Below are 18,346 nucleotides of genomic sequence, written 5' to 3' on the forward strand. Positions count from 1 at the left end.
TAGGAAGTCCATGATGAGAAGGACTAAAATCAAATTTAGTTTTACTATTTTTAAATTTTTACTCATTTAATTTTTATTTTATGTATACAGTGTTTACTTTTATGAGTTTATGTATACCACATATATGCAGCAACCTACAGAGTTTAGAAAAAGGGTTTAAAATCTCCTAGAATTTGAGTTAAAGGCAGTTGTGAGTCACCATGTGGGCTAGAACCTAAACATGGCTCCCTTGTAACAGTATTAATTGCCCTTAGGTGATAAACCATCTCCTCAGCTCTTTATTGTTTATTTTAAATAATGCACAGCAAGGCATTGGTGGTGCATGCCTTTGATCCCAGCACTCAGAAAGCGAGGCAGATGAGGTAGAAGCCAGTCTATTATACAGTGTGAGTTGCAGGACAGCCAGGGCTACACAATGAAACCCTGTCTCAATTAATTAATTAAAAAATAATGTGTGTGTAAGTGCAGATACCCATAACATTGAAGCCACTGGGGCTAGAGTTACAGACAGTCGTGAATCACCTAATACCAGTGCTGGAAGTGAATGCAGGTTCTTTGAAACAGCAGTACATTTTACATAGCCACCGAATTATCACTCCAGTGTCCATCATGGAATTTCTAACAACTAGATGTTTGTGTCTTCTCTCCACAGAGAAGAAAAATATTGGCATCTAATTCCACCTACTTTTATTGGTTAAGTGTCATCAGCACTGAAACTGGACTAGCCTGAGCACACGTAAATTCACCCATTAGTACCCACACTTATCCACTCACCATAAAACATATGTGTTGTATATATGAAGATAGGGACCATATACAGGCAGCATGTAAGCCCATGCAATAAGACAGCATGACAGTCTTGAAAAGAAATGGGAACAAGAACTAGGGAGGCCATGAAAGGTCTAAAATGATCAGATTGTTTTGGAGATTTTATATACAGAAATATTATTTTATACTTTGGAAATTAGAATTTTCCAACTCACCTTCATATAACCAGTCAGCAATCCCATTAAAAACAATTCCTTCTTTTCCTGAAGATGTCAGTCGCAAAGAACTGCTCTTGATATCAGGTTGATAGTAGATATTGTTTTCAAAAATATAAATCTGAATTAGGAAACATAGGAAGAAAATGAAAGTCCAAACATGTTAGTATGCCTTTCTTAAATGTTTATATTATGGAATGATCCCTGGATGACTAACAGTTTTATTTTCTACCTGCTTTCAAACTGATATCATTTCATGTTTATATTTATATGGCACTGAAAGATTAATACCCATATCCTTTCTTACTTTATAGATTTTTCAAAATTACATGGCATTTATACTTTCAAATCTATATATTCATCAATGATATTTCATCTACCTAATGATGCTTATCTCATACTACCAAATTATTTTGTCTGTGAAATGATATTTTGCAAACTCAAGAGACACTAAATACTATTTTAGTAACACAAAACTGTCTCCTTGCAAAGCTTTAATGAATGTTAGGTCTTTGCTTCCATAGCAATATTCTTGGTGTACTCCAGCTCATAACTCCATCAGAAGATGCCTGCTCTACTGAAGGCCACACTAATACTAGGAATCACAGGTAAGACACAGACCACCTCTCACTAATACCCCTTATACCCTGCCTAGCACTCCATAATAGCAGCCCCTCTCTTGGGCTCTATATCCCAGCCCACAACCCTAGCAAAAGACCCCTACTCTACTGGAGGCCATGCAAGTACTGGAAATCCCTGTCCCAGGTTCCCTCAGCCGCATATTCTGGCCCACAGCTCTGGCATTAGACTCCAGGTACTTGGAACTCCAGAGGTCACACTGCTATCCCAGGCCCCAAAGGCCATTCTAGTTCACAGAACTCCAAAACCCCAGAGGCAACACAAACACCCAAAATCCCAGAGGCCACACGGGACACCAAAACCCCAGTTGAGACACACTACTGGACCTGAAGTCTTGTTGGTCACCAGAAACACAGGCTACTCAGATCAGCAGAAACAGAAAGCAAGGGAAAACATAAAAAACAAAAACAAAAAAAAATCAAATAAATCCATCCAACAAAGATAACATCAGATATCAGCCCCTAAACATATAATAACCCCAAATGCAGATAACTAGAGGGCAGCATAAGAACACAATCAATAACAGCACAAGCAATATGGCAGCACCAGAACACAGCTATCCTATGACAGTAAGGCCTGGATATTAACACCATTAAAGTACAAGAAAATGTCGTTAAAAATAACCATATGAAGATAATAAAGGCCCTTAAAGGGAAATAAACAAATCCTGTAAACCAATCTAGGAACACACAAACATATGAAGGAAATTATTAAACATGTTCAAGACCTAAAAATGGAAATAGAAACATTTAAATAAATCACAAGTTGAGGGAACTACAGATACAAACATCACCAACAGAATACTAGAGATGGAAGAAAGAATTTTATGTGTAGAAGACATGGTAGAAAAAATTATATATTTGTCAAAGAAAATATTAAATTGAAAAGGTTCTGACACAAAATATCTAGGAAATCTAGGATACTATAAAAACACCAAATGTAAGAATAATAGAAATAGAAGAAGAAGATTCACAGCTCAATGTCCTGGAAAATGTTTTTTAACAAAATCGTATAGAAAATTTTTCTAACCTAAAGAAGGAGATGTCTATAAAGGTATAAGAAGCTTACAGAAAACCAAATAGATTGGACTAGAAAAGAAAATCATCCCACCACAAAATAACCAAAGCACTAACTGTACAGAACAAAGAAAGTATATTAGAAACTGCAAGGGATAAAGACCAAGTAACATATAAAGGCAGACCCATTAGAATTATACCAAACCTCTCAATGGAGACTATAAAAGCCAGAAGAGCCTGGATTGTTGTCTGAAAGACTCTAAGACATCACAGGTGCCAATGCATATTACTATAGCAAGAAAAAATTTCAGTCATCTTATATAAACAAGACAGTCTATGGAAAAGTCACATTTAAATAATATCTCTCTACAAACCCAGCCCTTGTAAAAGGTTCTAGAAGGAAAACTCCAAATTAAAGAGATTAACTACACCCATGAAACTGAGAAAAAAAAGTAATATGACATTTAAAAATGAAAACAAAAGACACACACACACACACACACACACACACACACACACACACAAATTACCATGGTCATCACCACCAAAACAACAAAATAGCAGGAATTAACAATCTGTCACTGGTAATTAATATCTCTCACTTTCAATTTCCTCAAATTCCCAATATAAAGACACAGGCAACACAATGGATGTGGAAACAAGACCTGCTCTTCTTTTGCGTGCAAGAAACACACCTCAATATCAAAGATAGACATTACCTCAGAGTAAAGAGTTGGAAAATGATTTTCCAAGAAATGGACCAAAAAAATAAAAATAAATAAAAAATAAAAAATAAAAAGTTGTCACTAACAAAATAGACTTGAGCCAAAATTAGTTAAAAACTGGGGAAGAAAATTTCATACTCATCAAAGAAAAAAAATCCAAAAGAATATACATATTCTAAACAACATTGGGATAGAGAAAAAAAACAGGAACAGGACAGGATCCTACCATAGAGGGCCTCTGAAAGACTCTACCGAGCACAGTATTGAAGCAGACACTGAAACTCATAGCCAAACCTTGGTCACAGTACAGGGAATCTTATGAAAGAAGGGGGAAATAGGAAGACCTGGAGGGGACAGGAGCTCCACAAGGAGGGCAACAGAACCAAAATATCTGGGGCCAGGGTTTTTTTTTTTCTGAGACTGATACTCCAACCAAGGTCCATTCATGGAGCTAATATAGAACCCCTGCCCAGATATAGCCCATGACAGTTCAGTGTCCAAGTGGGTCTCTACTAAGGGGAACAGGAGCCGTCTCTGACATCAACTCAGTGGCCTGCTCTTTGATCACCTCCCCATGAGGGTGGGTTGGAGCCTTATCAGGCCACAGAGGAAGACAATGCAGCCAGTCCTGATGAGACCTGATAGGCTAGGGTCAGAGGGAAGGGGAGGAGGACCTCCTCATCAGTGGACTGGGGAGGGGAATGGGAGGACAAAAGAGAGGGAGGGTAGAATTGGTAGGGGCCTAGGGAGGTGGGTACAGCTGGGATATAAAGTGAATAAATTGTAATAAATTAAGAAAATAAATTTAAAAAGTATAAAATAATGGCTACCTTACCAAAAGCAATCTATAGATTCAATATAATCCCCATCAAAATTTTAACCCAAATCATTAAAGACCTTGAAAGAACAATATTCAATTTCTTATGGAAAACAAAAACACCAGGATAGATAGATAGATTATACAATAAAAGAACTTCCAGAGGTATCACTGTCCCTGATCTCAAGCTCTGCTACAGAGCAACAGTAATTAGAAAAGAAAAAAACAAAACAAAACATATGGTATTAGCCTAGAATACTAACATAGACACATGAATCAGTGGAATAGAACCAAGAACTAGCTATAAATCTACACACCTATAGACACCTGATTTTTGCCAAAAAAAAAAAAGCTAAAATTATACAATGAGACAGAAAGCATGTAGAAGAATGCAGAGATTCATATCTATCACCCTACACAAAACTCTAGTGTAAGGAGATCAAAGACATGATCATAAAACCACATATGCTGAATTTAATAGAAGAGGAAGTAAGGGAATAAAGATTAATGCATTAGCATAGAAGACTTCTTGAGCAGAACACCGATAGTGCAGACACTAAGAATGACGATTAATAAATGGGACCCCATGAAACTGAAAATCTTGTGCAAGGCAATGAACAGTGATAACAGGACAAAAGAGCAGTCTACAGATTGCAGGAAGATCTTCACCTACCCCATATGTTAGAGAGGACTAACTTTCAAAATATATATATTAAAAAAACTCAAGATATTAGACATAACAAAACAAAAAAATCAATTAAAAATGAGGGTACAGATCTAAATAGAATTCTCACCAGAGTAATCTCAAACATCTGAGAATGCTTTAAGAAATGTCAGCATCCTTAGCCATCAGGGAAATGCAAATAAAAATGACTCTGAGATTTCATCTTACACCTGTCAGTGTGGTTAAGATAAAAAATACAAATGATAATTCATACTGGCAAGGATATTGAGAAAGGGGAACTCCTTCATCACTGGTGAGAGTACAACCTTTACAGACACTATGAAAATCAATAAGGCAGTTTCTCAGAAATTAGGGAATTGGTCTACCTCAAGACCCAGCTATACCACTCTTGGGCATATACCTAAAAGGCACTTTATCATACTACAAGGACACGTGGACAACTATGATCACAGCAGCTTTATTTGTAATAGCCAGAAACTGGAAACAACCTAGATGTCTCTCAACCGAAGAGTGGATTTAAAAAATTGTGGTGTATTTATATAATATAGCATTACTTAACTATTAAAACAAGGACATTATGACATTTTCAGACAAATGGATGGAACTATAAAAGAGCATCTTGAGTGGGGTAACACAGACACAGAAAGGCAAACATGCTATGCACTCACTTATAAGTAAATAGTAGCTATAACGTAAAGGATCACCATATTACAATCCACAAACCCAGAGAAGCTAAGGAACAAGGAGGGCTCAAGGGGGGAACCTATGATTCTCGCTGGAAAGTAGAAATAAAAAAGATAATATGAGTAAAGGGGTTGGGGGTGATGGAAACAGAGGTATCAGGTAGGGAGAGGATGGAGGGAGAGGTTACTATGAGAGATGACTTGAATTAGGGGGCATCACTGCAAAGAACTAGTGCAATGTAAACCTCCAAGATATACAGGGACGACCCCAGCTAAGACTCCTACCAAGGGGAGACATTGAGCCCAAGCGTGCCACCTCCCGAAACCAGGCAAGGCTTCCAGTGGGGGAACTGAGACACGAACCCACCCATAAAATCTCAATTTACAGTTGGTCCTGCCTATAAGATGTGCTGGAGTAAAGGTACTACAAAAATTGTGGACTGGCCAGCAATGTCTGGTCCAGCCTGTAGCCTATGCCATAAGATGGAGCCCACTCCTGACACTGTCTTGAGGACCAGGAATACCCAGAGGCTGGACAGCCCAGATACCTAAGATAGAACGAAACATGACTGACAAAAAAAGAAAAAAATAAAGGCAATAAAATGATTCCTAATGATATTCTGCTCTACTCATAGTTTGGTGCTTAGCCTAACTTTTACCAGCAAGTCTTCATCCAGCAACTGATGAAAACGGAGGCAGAGACCCACAGTCAAATACTCAGTGGAGCTTAGAAAATCCTGAGGAAGAGGAGAGGAAGGATTTTAAAAGGAAGGGGGGGCAAGAACACCAAAAGAAAACCCACAGAATCAACTAACCTGGGTTCACAGGGGCTCACAGAGACAGAACCAGCAACCGGGGAGCCTGCATGGGACTGACCTAGACCCTCTGAATAGACATTATGGTTGTGTAGCTTGCTCTTCTCGTGGAACTCCCAACAGTGGGAGCAGGAGCTGTCTCTGATTCTTTTCCTGCCTTAGAGACCCTTTTCCTCACGCTGGGTTTCTTTTCTATACTTACTCTGAAGAGAGTTGCCTACCATCACTGCAAATTGATATGCCAAGTTTAGAGGCCTCCCTTTTTGGGGAATTAAACAGAAGAAGAATGGATGGGGATGCAGATGGTAGGTCATGGAGGGAAGAAGAGGAGAGAGGAGACACTGTGGCCAGGGTATACAATAATAATAATAATAATAATAATAATAATAATAATAATAAATACTGTAGGCTGGACCAAAAAAGTGCTTGGCGATCAATAAAATAACCTTTGGAAATTTTCCCTGACTTGGTCCATATTGTTTCACAGATTTACTAATGATAAGAAACAGTAAAATTCCACTAAGCTGGTATAAAAAAACACAGCTTTAAAATACCCATAACCCTTGGCAATGTCTTCTTCAGGAGAATAGTATGAATGTAGCTTCCTGCCTGAGAACTGCAGACTTATTTCGAGTGGGTTTGTGTGTGTGTATGATTGAGTGTGCAAATGGGAGTGCGTGTGCTGTACATGCATGTGGAAGCCAGAGGGCAACCTTGAGTGTCTTTCCCAAGAGCTGTCCATATTTTTTCAAGACAGAGTCTCCCTCTGGTCTGTAACTTACCAAGCAGACCAAGCTGGCTGCCTAGAAAAGGCCCAGTGATGTCCAGGTCTCTGCCTACCTAAAGCTAGGATTTACAAGCTCATGGAACCATGCTCAACAGTTCTTGAGTGGGTTCTGGGAAATGATATCAGGTCTTCATGCAAGGCAAGTATGCTACCCACTGAGTCACTCCCTGACTAATTTGAGCACATCATAAAGTATTCCAAAATATATCCAACCATAATAGCTCCAATACTAGGAATAACAATTCTCACAAAAAGATAGGTCTGTGCCATAGAAAATGCAGGATAAAATTACTGATTATTCATTAGTGCTAATATCTTTAATGGCAAATATTTGAAATTGTTCAGCCAGTCATAGAAACACATTTCTTCCACATACTAGAGAAGCCAAATATTGCCCAGAACTGAACAAACTGATAATTTCATCTACTAATTGGCATTTTGTCTACTATAAGGTGAAAAATCACCCAGTACCCATGTACCCATTATGTTACAATAACCAAACACAAAACAGAGTAAACAAAACTCAGTAATCAATATCAAAAACACTGGCTGGAGAATACTTGTCTGTATTTCAAATACTGCTGTACATATTTGTGGTAGTTTGGATAGGTATGGCCCCCATAGACTTATGTGTTTAAATGCCTGGCCTGTAAGGCATGGCACTATTAGGAGGTGTAGCTTTGCTAGAGTAGGTGTGGCCATGTTTGAGGAAGTACATCACTATGGCAACAGACTTTTAGGTCTTATATGCTCAAGCTATGCTCAGTGTGGCTCAAAATCTGCTTCTACATCAAGATTTAGAACTTTCAGCTCCTTCTCTAGAACCATTTCTGCTTGCATACCGGTCATGTTTCCTGCCATGATGATAATGGACTAAGATCTGAACTGTAAGCCAGCCCCAATTAAATGTTGTTCTTTATAAGAGTTGAAGTGGTCATGATGTCTTATCACAGCAACAGAAATTCTAACCTAATACAATATTGAAATTTAAAAAAATTGTAAAATATATAAGATATCATGGAAACGCTATTATTATGTGGATAATTAGAAAAAAATAGTAGTGCATATATGCAATGAATAATGCAGTCAATAGTCAACTTATAAATTACAGTAATAACAACAGTTTAAGAATGAAAATATTTTCATGGAGGACCGAGACAGATGTACAGTACGATACCTATAATCAGGGAGTCTAGATTTAAAATCTTAGCGAGTTAGTTATTTCTCTGATGTTTCTAAATGTCAGTAATCTTGCATAAAAAGTTGGTAATGTTTATATAAATTCTGTAGGTTTATTGTGAAAAACAAATGATATGCTGAATGCACATGCTTATCTCACATGTGAGGCTAATTTTAGTCCATGTAACTGAAGCTCAGGATTTATACCTGTGCTTTCCGAAAAAGTACAGTCTTTCTTGGATAAAATCTCTGTTTTCTATCTGATGCTTCTACATCAACTTGAGAAGGATGATGGCAAATCACATACATCTCATCACTCAAGCTATGGTTGGGAAACCTGGGGGTTTCACACAAAGCAATATGGTTCTAAGTCGTTATTGCTGCATGGCTGTTTCTTCCAAATTGAGATCCTCCATCCTTAAGACCAGGAACTGAACTAAACTTTAAAGTGTCAGGAAGTAAACAAAACTCACAAGACTAAAAAAGCTCCTGAAATTTAAAAGACTCACAAAGCCCCTGCCCAAGGTTATATGAACAGTGATAATTGCTCAAGAAAAGACACTCTCTAGCCTGAAAGTCCTTCAGGGAGCTACAGGAGTGCAACTGCCATGAATTATTGCCCCTGAGTCTATTATTACCCTGTGAGTTTTTCAGGGGCCCAACTGGTTTAGTCACTATGGTTCCGTACATAATCCTGCACTAAGCCCTCAGTAAATTCCCAGCAAACTCACCAGTTCAATCAGCCTTATTGGATGGAGCCATCTCTTTGTTGTGTAACTAGTGCTATTTACAGGGTGAATACATGTTTGTTTACATAATTCAATGGAAAGTCAAACAATACTTATATTTCAAAGGAGGAAATTAAAAAGCTTCCAAGTCAAATAATTAATAAAACATCCATGACTTCAGCAGATGTATAAATTATCTAAATTTATTGGCCAGTAATTACATTTAGATTTAAAGAACAGATTGGATGAGGTTCAGAATCCATATGCAATAGACATCTGCTCCAATGCAAAAAGAACAAAAAGCACTATGGAACCAGAATACAAATGCCATTCTACCCAAATCTGCAAGTCCACAAAGTGTCCCCAAGATTATCACTTTCCAGTGAACAAAAATAAATTAGTGGCTGCATTTGTGAAAATGCACACTGAGAATCTATTCTATTTTCAGCTGTCAAATACTATTTTAATGAATTGAGTTTTTCACTAATAATCACAAGCCATGGATGGCAGCTGGAGAGCTGGACACACTCCCAGGTACCACCTGAGACGTCTGACAGAATTAAATTGGATCCTAAGGGGTTCACTTAGAGCTGCAGCTAGATTTTTAAATTTAAATTTGTGTGTGTGTGTGTGTGTGTGTGTGTGTGTGTGTGTGTGTGTGTGTGTTGTTATGTACAGATGCATACAAGTGCCTGGAAAGCCCAGAAGAGGGCTTGAAATTTCCTGGACCTAGATTTACATGTGGTTGTGAGCCTCCTGAAGCAGGTATTGGAATACAAACTGGGGTTCTTTGCAAAAGGAGCAAGGACTGTTAACCATTTAGTTACTTGTGCCCCCATGAAACTTAATTTAAATCAAATTGCACTAACATATATTTAAAAACCCTAATACTATTTGTCCCAGTGTCACTAAACTGCCACATTTTGAGATAATTAATCAAGTTCTTCAATTAGCCACTATAGTAGCCCAACAAACAGAAAGTTACCTCTTTGATGAGGTAACTCTCAAATTCATAGTGCATGCCAACTCCCAAGCTTTTCAAAGTAAGGTTCTTAATTTACCCACAAAAATCACTTAAAAGATGAAATCCACTGAAGGACGCAGGAAGATATCCAAAACACAGTGTCTGAATTTTGCTGTTAGAAAATATAAAATGAACATCTAAAACATGTTTGTCAATACTGTTGATTGCCATGTGACTAGACATAAGGCAGTATTGATAAAAAGGTTTGTTGTTGTTATGGTCATTGCATATATGTAGTCTTGCTTGCCTCAAACTCAACACCTGCCATGCAGGAGTCCATCTTAGTTTGGGTTACTATTCCTGTGATGAAACACCATGACCAAGAGCTACTTGAGGAGGACAGTTTATTTCACAGTTCCATATAACTGTTCATCATCAAAAGCAGTGAGGGCAGGAGCTGATGCGGAAGCCTTGGAGGGGTGCTGCTTACTCATCTACCTCGATGGCTTGCTCAGACTGCTTACCTATAGATACCAGGACCACCAGCCCAGGAGTGTTACTGCCCATGATGGGCTGAACCCTTCCCCAGCCAATCACTAAATGATAAAATGCCCCACAGGCCTGCCTGTAGTCTGATTTCATGGAGGAATTTTCTTAATTAAGGTTTCCTTCTCTAAGATGAATTTAGCTTGTGTCAAGTTGACATAAAACTAGCCAGCACAGAATTTTTCAGAACTATTTTTTTCATCTTCTTCTTTTTTTATTTTATTATTTTTTTTATCAGTTACATTTTATTAACTCTGTATCCCAGCCATGTCCCGATCCCTCATTCCCTCCCAGTCCCTCGCTCCCTCCCTCATCTCCACCCTGCCCCTTTCCAAGTCCACTGATGGGGGGGACCTCCTCCCCATTCATCTGATCCTGTTTTATCAGGTATCTTCAGGACTGACTGCAAAGCCCTCCTCTGTGGCCTAACAGGACTGCTCCTCCCTTCGGGGGTGGGGAGACCAAAGAGCCAGTCAATGAGTTCCTGTTAGAAATAGTCCTTGTTCCCCTCACTTTGGGAAAACAATTGGTTACTGAGCTACCACAGGCTACATCTGAGTGGAGGTTCTAGGTTATATCCATACATGGTCCTTGGTTGAATGTCAGTCTCAGAAAAGACCCTGTGCCCAGATATATTTGGTCCTTGTGGAGCTCCTATCCTTTCCCCATCAGACTAACTCCCCTTCTTTCTTATGATTCCCTGTACTCTATCTGGCGCTTTCTAAGACAATTAGGAATAGTGCTTCCTCAAGACCCAGCTATACCACTGCTAGGTATATACCCAAAGTTCGTTCAAGTACACAAAAGGGATACTTGCTCAACCATGTTTATAGCAGCTTTATTTGTAATAGCCAGAACCTGAAAACAACCCAGATGTCCATCAACGGAGGAATGGGTACAGAAATTGTGGTATTTTTACACAATGAAATACTACTCAGCAATCAAAAAGGAGGAAATCATGAAATTTGCAGGCAAATGGTGGGATCTAGAAAAGATCATTCTGAGTGAAATATCCCAGAAGGAGAAAGACAAACAGGGTATATACTCACTTATATAGACCTATAAGATATGATAAACATAATGAAATCTATACACCTAAAAAAGATAATCAACTGAGGGGACATGGGGTAAGATGATCAATCCTCATTTAGAAAGACAGATGGGATGTGCATTGAACGTATGACAGGAGTCTACTGAGCGCATCTGAAAGACTCTAACTAGCAGTGTTTTCAAAGCAAAGACTCATGACCAAACCTTTGGCAGAGTACAGGGAATCAGAACTATTTTTAAAAGAGTTGTTTTATTATGTATGTATATATGTATATGGCTATACATGAGTGTAACTGCCTATAAAGTCTAGGAGAGAGAATTAAACCCTCTGGAGCTAGAGTGACAGTTGATTGTAAGCTGCTAAGTGTAGATGATGGAAACCAAATTCAGTTCATCTGAACGAGCGGGAAGTGCTCTTAACTTCTGAGTCATCTTTCCAACGCCAGGAGTCAATTTTTATCTCATTATCTTTTTTCTTCCTGCCCCAATCAAGAATAGATGCTGCCTCTGCTGGACCTCTGAAGACCCTGAATTATTAGTGAAGAAATGGTGAGCGGGATTCCTTCCCACCCACAACCAAAGTGAGATGGACATACAGGAACAAATGAAGAGATGGCTATAGTTTGTTAGAGGTCCACATTATGTGGAAAAAGCTGTCTCTCAATTGATTGTCTTTCTTCTCCCACCTGCTCTTTTCTGGGATTACAGCAGAGTGCCCAGCACACTGGCTAAGAAATGAGCTGAGATGTAAAGGCAGAGAATGGTCACAGTGTCAACAGTCTGCTATGCTGGCTTCTACCAGTAGCAATGCTTCTTTCAGAGCATTCTCTCAAACATGTAGGCGCTTAAAAGAAAATAACAATGTGAGTGCAGAGGAACTATAAATTCAGCCCCAGGGCTCTGATCCTTTGTACTCGACTGTGCACATACATATTCAAAACCATGCAAACACATATAATTAAAAATAGAATGAAATTCTTAAAACAAATCTCTACTGTTTGTAATTGGGTTGGAGGATCCGTAAAGATACACTGAATTGGGAAAGTGTTTAGACTGTCTTCCATTGTGGCTTGCTGTTTGGAAAAGAAAAGGGAGTTAAAGCAGATGGAAGTGCCAACATAGAAATAAAGCATGCCTCGTGGCAGCTATTGTATTTATATAGAATACTTTCTTATCTTCCTACCCATTAATGGATATTTAGCTTATTTATCTGCACTGTTCCCAACAGAACTCATTGTAGAATTGCCTATGTCTTCTGGAAATCCTCCTGTTTCTTCTTTCAAATCAAGTCTATGAAGTTGTCTTACTGATCTATTGCTGTGAAGAGACACCATGATCAAGGCAAATCTTATAAAAGAAAACATTTAATTGGGAACTTTCTTATATTTTGATAGGCTTAGTATATGACCATTATATCAAGAAGCATGACAGCCGGCATATAGCAGGTGCTATAGCTGTAGCTGAAAGCTTTACATCTTGTTCTGAAAGCAGATAGATAGATAGATAGATAGATAGAGAGAGAGAGAGAGAGAGAGAGAGAAACAGATAGAAATTGGGCCTGGCATGAACTTTTGAAAACTGAAAGCTCACACCGGTGACACACCTACTCCAGCAAGGCCACACCTTCCAATCCTTCTGAAGTGGTTGGGCCAACATTCAAATGTAAGAGTCTATGCAGAGGTGGATATGGATTCTTATTTTAAGTACCACAGAAGTGTAATTACTAGGATCACACTGAGATTGTATTTCTAAGGTTGAGAGAATTTTTTACTTTATTACCCAGAGTACCTCCCCTAGATTTATTCATACTAGCAATGCATTGCCAACTTCATATCACAGCGAGCACTTGGTCAGTTGGTTAATTCACTAGTAGTTATTCAGGTATAAGGAAAAACCCCATTGTTATTTTATTTTGTAGTTCTCTTTTGATTAGTGAATACATTCATATTTGTATTTTTTTAGAATATATATGCTCATATGTCTGTGAAAAAATTGCTAATGTTAATTTCAGGCACTAATGATCACAGTGATACAGAAATTAACTTGGCAATGGACTAATGAATAACAGATGTTTAATAATTACAAAAATTAAATATTTATTTCTTTTGCAAGTATGTGTGCATGTATGTGTGTGTGGATGTGTTTGTCAGAGATCTGCCAGACTCTGCCTCCCCGAGTGCTCAGACTACAGGTGTGTGCCACCGTGCTCAGAAATATTCATTTTGAAAAACAGTAATAATTAAGCTATTTTTCTTACCTAAAGGCAGTTTTACAATCTTTGTTCTCCTTACATTTAGTAAGGAAAACTCTTGGGTAGAGGATTGTCCTGTGTAGGAAAGAATGTTTAAGTACATCCCTCATTTCAAAAAACAAGGTACACAAAAACTCTTTCATTCTCTTAAATACTGATGATGATTAGTGGCAATTTGCAAAGCTCTGGAATTCAGTTAAAAATTCCCAGACATGTCTTGGATAAATTTTCTAAATTATGTTAACTCAACTCCATTCCTCATTAAAAAAAAAAAAAACTACAAAGAACACTTCATTATTTCTGATACTGATGATGATTATTGTCAATTTGGAAAGCTCTGGAAGCTACTTAAAAGTCATGCAGGCATGTCTTTGAGGAATTTTCTGAATTATGTCAATTCAAGTGAGAAGAAGACCGTATGTACAGCACCATTCTCTTGGCTGGGGTCTAAGACTCTGCAAAACAGCGAAAGCTAAATGAGCATTAATATGCATCTCTCTCTGCTTCCTGCCTGAAAATGCAATGTGACCAGAGGCTGCACACTCCTATCACCATCACATCAATGCCATGATGGACTCTATCCCCTTCAACTGTAAGCTGAAATAAAAACTTTCTTCCCTTAAGTTGCTTTTTGTCATTTCCATGGTCATGGTAACCAAAAAGGTGATTAGCAACTAAATTGAGCACAGACATTTCCCTTGGCTGCAGCAGAGGAATGATGACTATCTTAAAGTTAAGTGAATTCTCTGCCTAAGAATGTTCTTTAAGTAGTACAATTCTCCAAGTTTTTAAGAGCTCATTTGTAATTTTATGTTTGAATGCACTGGTAAATGATCCTGGGTTGGAGAGATTTATCAATGAGAAATCTGTATCCTCAAGAAGAGTACAGTCTTGCATGGTAGAGTAAATGTTAAATTAAAGCTCAAAATGCCAGTAAGGAAACAGTATGGCCTACAGAACTAAGCTATGAATGCAGAGGAATGATGGGTAGTCTGAGTCATCATGGCTTTGATAAAGAATTGTCTGTGTACTCAAAAGGGCAAGGAGTGATTTCATAGTTTTGAGGAGAAAGAGAAGACTTCCATTTTGAGGAAGAGAAGAAGCTAAAACTATAGCCTGACGAGTGTGGACGGTGGGGCGTGGGGCTATTGGGGTCAGAGTTAGGTCAAGTACCTGTGAACCATTTTTTTCCTAAATTCCACCCTGGTGCCAGGCCCCCTGTTAATTACATGAGAGAACATGGAGGAGGAAGAGAGTTAGCTGAAGGATAGCTCAAATATTTAGCCTAATGAAAATGGTAATTATGAAAATAAAGTAATTTTCCTAATGCGTATAAAAACAAAAACTTGTGATTTTTTTATAGTTCTAATGGTGAAATTTTAGTGCCTTTTATATTCTGTTCTTTTAAAATATTTTAATTAACATGGAAAGTAACTGATGTCCTCAGTGGTATTTCCAGGCTTCCCTTGGTATGACTGACTCTTTTCAGCAATAGTTCCCTTCTCTGTCTTCCTGCCAACCCTCCTTAATCGTCCCCTTGAGACTAACAACCTTTTTTCCACTTTCATGTAGTATGTATTTGCCCCCTCCCCACATGGTTTCCTTAACTCTCTTTTCACCTCTCATGGTTCTCCTTTTGGTTTTATGACTTATATGCTCACTCCCTGTACTAACATATGGTTGGAAATCAGAAGAGGAGATCATTACATAAAAGAAAACAGACGATATAGATTATCTTTGTCGAATCTAGGTCACATTACTTAGCATAAGAGCTTTTGTTTTTAATCAGTGTTTCTACAAATTTTATAATTGTTCTCTGTGGTTGAATAAAGTTACATAGTGTGCACGTGTCACATGTATTTTTTCCATCAAGTGCTGATGGACATTTCTGCTGACTCCATTGCTTTGATAGTATGATTAGAACATCAATAAGCATGGTTATGTGGGTATCTCTCATAGCATTACAATATTTTGAGTGGTGTAGCTCCAAAAAAAGCAAATATCTTCAAAACAAAATGAAACTATAAAACAGTAAATGGCCAATGAACTGAATAGATAGTTCTTAAAAAAAGAAGGAAGGAAAGAAAGAATAAAGAAACACAAATTGACAATAAATACATTTTAAAATGTGCAATGTCCTTGGCCATCAGGGAAATGTAAATTGAAACAATTTTGAAATTCCATCTCACTCCACTCATAATGTCTGTTATGCAGAAAATAAAGTGCATTAAATACCAAGAAGATGAAGGGGAAGAGGAACCTTATACACTACTGTGGGGGAGGGAGAGGAGATAGGGAGAAGGGGGAGACTTACAGAGCCAGTATGATCTTCTCAAGCCTGTTTTTTATATTGTTCTTTTTAATTTTTTTTTTAAATTACAGTTTATTCACTTTTTATCCCAGCTGTCACCCCCCCTCACTCCCTCCCAATCCCGCCCTCCCTCATTCATCTCCTCCTATATCCTCCTCCAAGTCCACTGATAGGGGAGGTCCTCCTCAAATTCCATCTGACCCTAGCTTATCAGGTTTCATCAGGACTGGCTGTGTTGTCCTCCTCTGTGGCCTGGCAAGGCTGCTCCCCCATCAAGGGGAGTTGGCCAAAGAACTAGCCACTGAGTTCATGTCAGAGATAGTCACTGTTCCCATTACTAGGGAACCCACTTGGACACTGAGCTGCCATAGACTACATCTGAGCAGAGGTACTAGGTTATATCTCCATGAATGGTCCTTGGTTGGAGTTATCAGTCTCAGAAAAGACCCCTGTGCCCAGAATTTTTGGTTCTGTTGCTCTGCTTGTTGAGGTCCTGTCCTCTCCAGGTCTTTCTATCTCTCCCTTCTTTCATAAGATTCCCTGCACTCTGCTCAAGGTTTGGCTATCAGTCTCAGCATCTGCTTTGATACCCTCTGGGTAGAGTTCAAGCCACTTCCTGTAGAACCATTTCCTGCAGGTTTTCTCATCCCTGGCTATATACATTTCATATCAGGTCCATTTTGATTCTTTCAGCCTTCATAATAGAATTTGGTCATTTATACCATCACATTTTGGGCTTCACTTGACTCCTGTGCCATGGCTACACTCCACTCTTAGTAAAACTTTATGGGTCAGACCTTCCTTCATTACAAGTGTGGGACCTCTTGTTTTGTTTTTTTTTTTTTTGTATGACTGATTTTCAGTAATCACAACTACACTTGTTACTTTAATGTTATCTTGATACCTCATAGAGCAATCTGAAGAGAAAATCTTAACTAAGGATTGCCTAGACAAGATCCCTCTGTTGACAGGTCTGTGGAGGCCTATCTTGCTTGTTAGTTGATGTACAAGGGCACATCCCACTGAGAAGTCCTGGGCTGCCTTAAAAAGCCCGGAGTACTGGATCACTGATTAAGGCTTATTGCTGTTCCAGAAAAACCATGGATCCCCAGGACCAACATGCTTCTCATAAGCATCTATAACTCCATTTAGAAGGGACATGAGCTCTCTTCTGGATTCTGTATACACTAGGTATACAGAAAAAAATATTCACATAAGATTTCCTTTAATGATGGACTCTGACCTAAAAATGTAAGCCATTAAGCCCTTTCTTCTCCTAAATTGTTTTTGGTCATGATGTTTTCCCTAGCATCGGAATGAAACTAGAATACATTATCAAATTCCTTAAGTATGTATAGTATATCAAACTGAACATTTGTTTAAATATAAGTGTAATGTTAACTTGGGGCTCTAGCTCAGTGTGTAAAATGTTCGTCTAGCACCCATGAAGTCCTGGGCTAAATCCCCAGCACCATATGTAATCTCAATTGCATGGTTTTGGTCTCAGTACTAGGAAGATGAAAGTAGGAGAAACAGAACTTCAATATCAGTCAAAAAAAGCCATATCAAAAAACAATGAAAAAAAAAAGAAGAAAAACAACTTGTAACATGCTATTTTGAAAATGAGACATATTAAAATCCTTCAGTGATTAGAGAGATGGCATTGGTGCACACAGACATACACATAGATTTAAGGAAAATACTGTGAGTTACGACTACTAATAGGAATAAATATCATACTTTTATTAAATAGGAAAAATACAACAGATGGACAGCATTAATTTTCACATGTATTCATAGTCTCAAGGATGATAAAAAATATAACACCTTGAATTTTATTATGTATATATGAAATTATTTCAAAAGACATTTTTTAAAAATCTGGCCAAATCTTCTTATCTTTATTATTATTATTATTTATTACAATTTAATCACTTTGTATCCTGGCTGTGGCCCCCTCCCTCTTCTACAGGTCTCACCCTCCCTCCCTCTTCTCCTCCCATGCCCCTCCCCTAGTCCACTGATCTGGGAGGTCCTCCTCCACTACTATCTGACCCTTGCCTATCAGGTCTCATCAGGACTAGCTGCATCTTCTTTCTCTGTGGCCTAGTAAGGCCACCTCACCCGGGGGAGGCGATCAAAAAGCAGCTCACTGAGTCCATGTCAG

At 38.4% G+C, this 18,346-nt stretch overlaps 1 protein-coding gene across 2 annotated transcripts in view; it reads right to left on the bottom strand.

Annotated features, from left to right (window-relative positions):
* The window catches only part of Dpp10 (dipeptidyl peptidase like 10), a 1,523,950-nt gene that overhangs the window by 107,658 nt on the left and 1,397,946 nt on the right, over positions 1–18,346 (bottom strand). For both annotated transcript variants that reach the window (XM_060371777.1, XM_060371776.1), the window contains exon 8: positions 984–1,104. In XM_060371777.1, coding sequence (XP_060227760.1) covers positions 984–1,104 — 121 coding nt within the window. The remainder of the gene's footprint in view (positions 1–983; positions 1,105–18,346) is intronic.

Source organism: Meriones unguiculatus, chromosome 18 (assembly GCF_030254825.1).
Source record: "Meriones unguiculatus strain TT.TT164.6M chromosome 18, Bangor_MerUng_6.1, whole genome shotgun sequence".
Lineage (NCBI taxonomy): Eukaryota > Metazoa > Chordata > Mammalia > Rodentia > Muridae > Meriones > Meriones unguiculatus.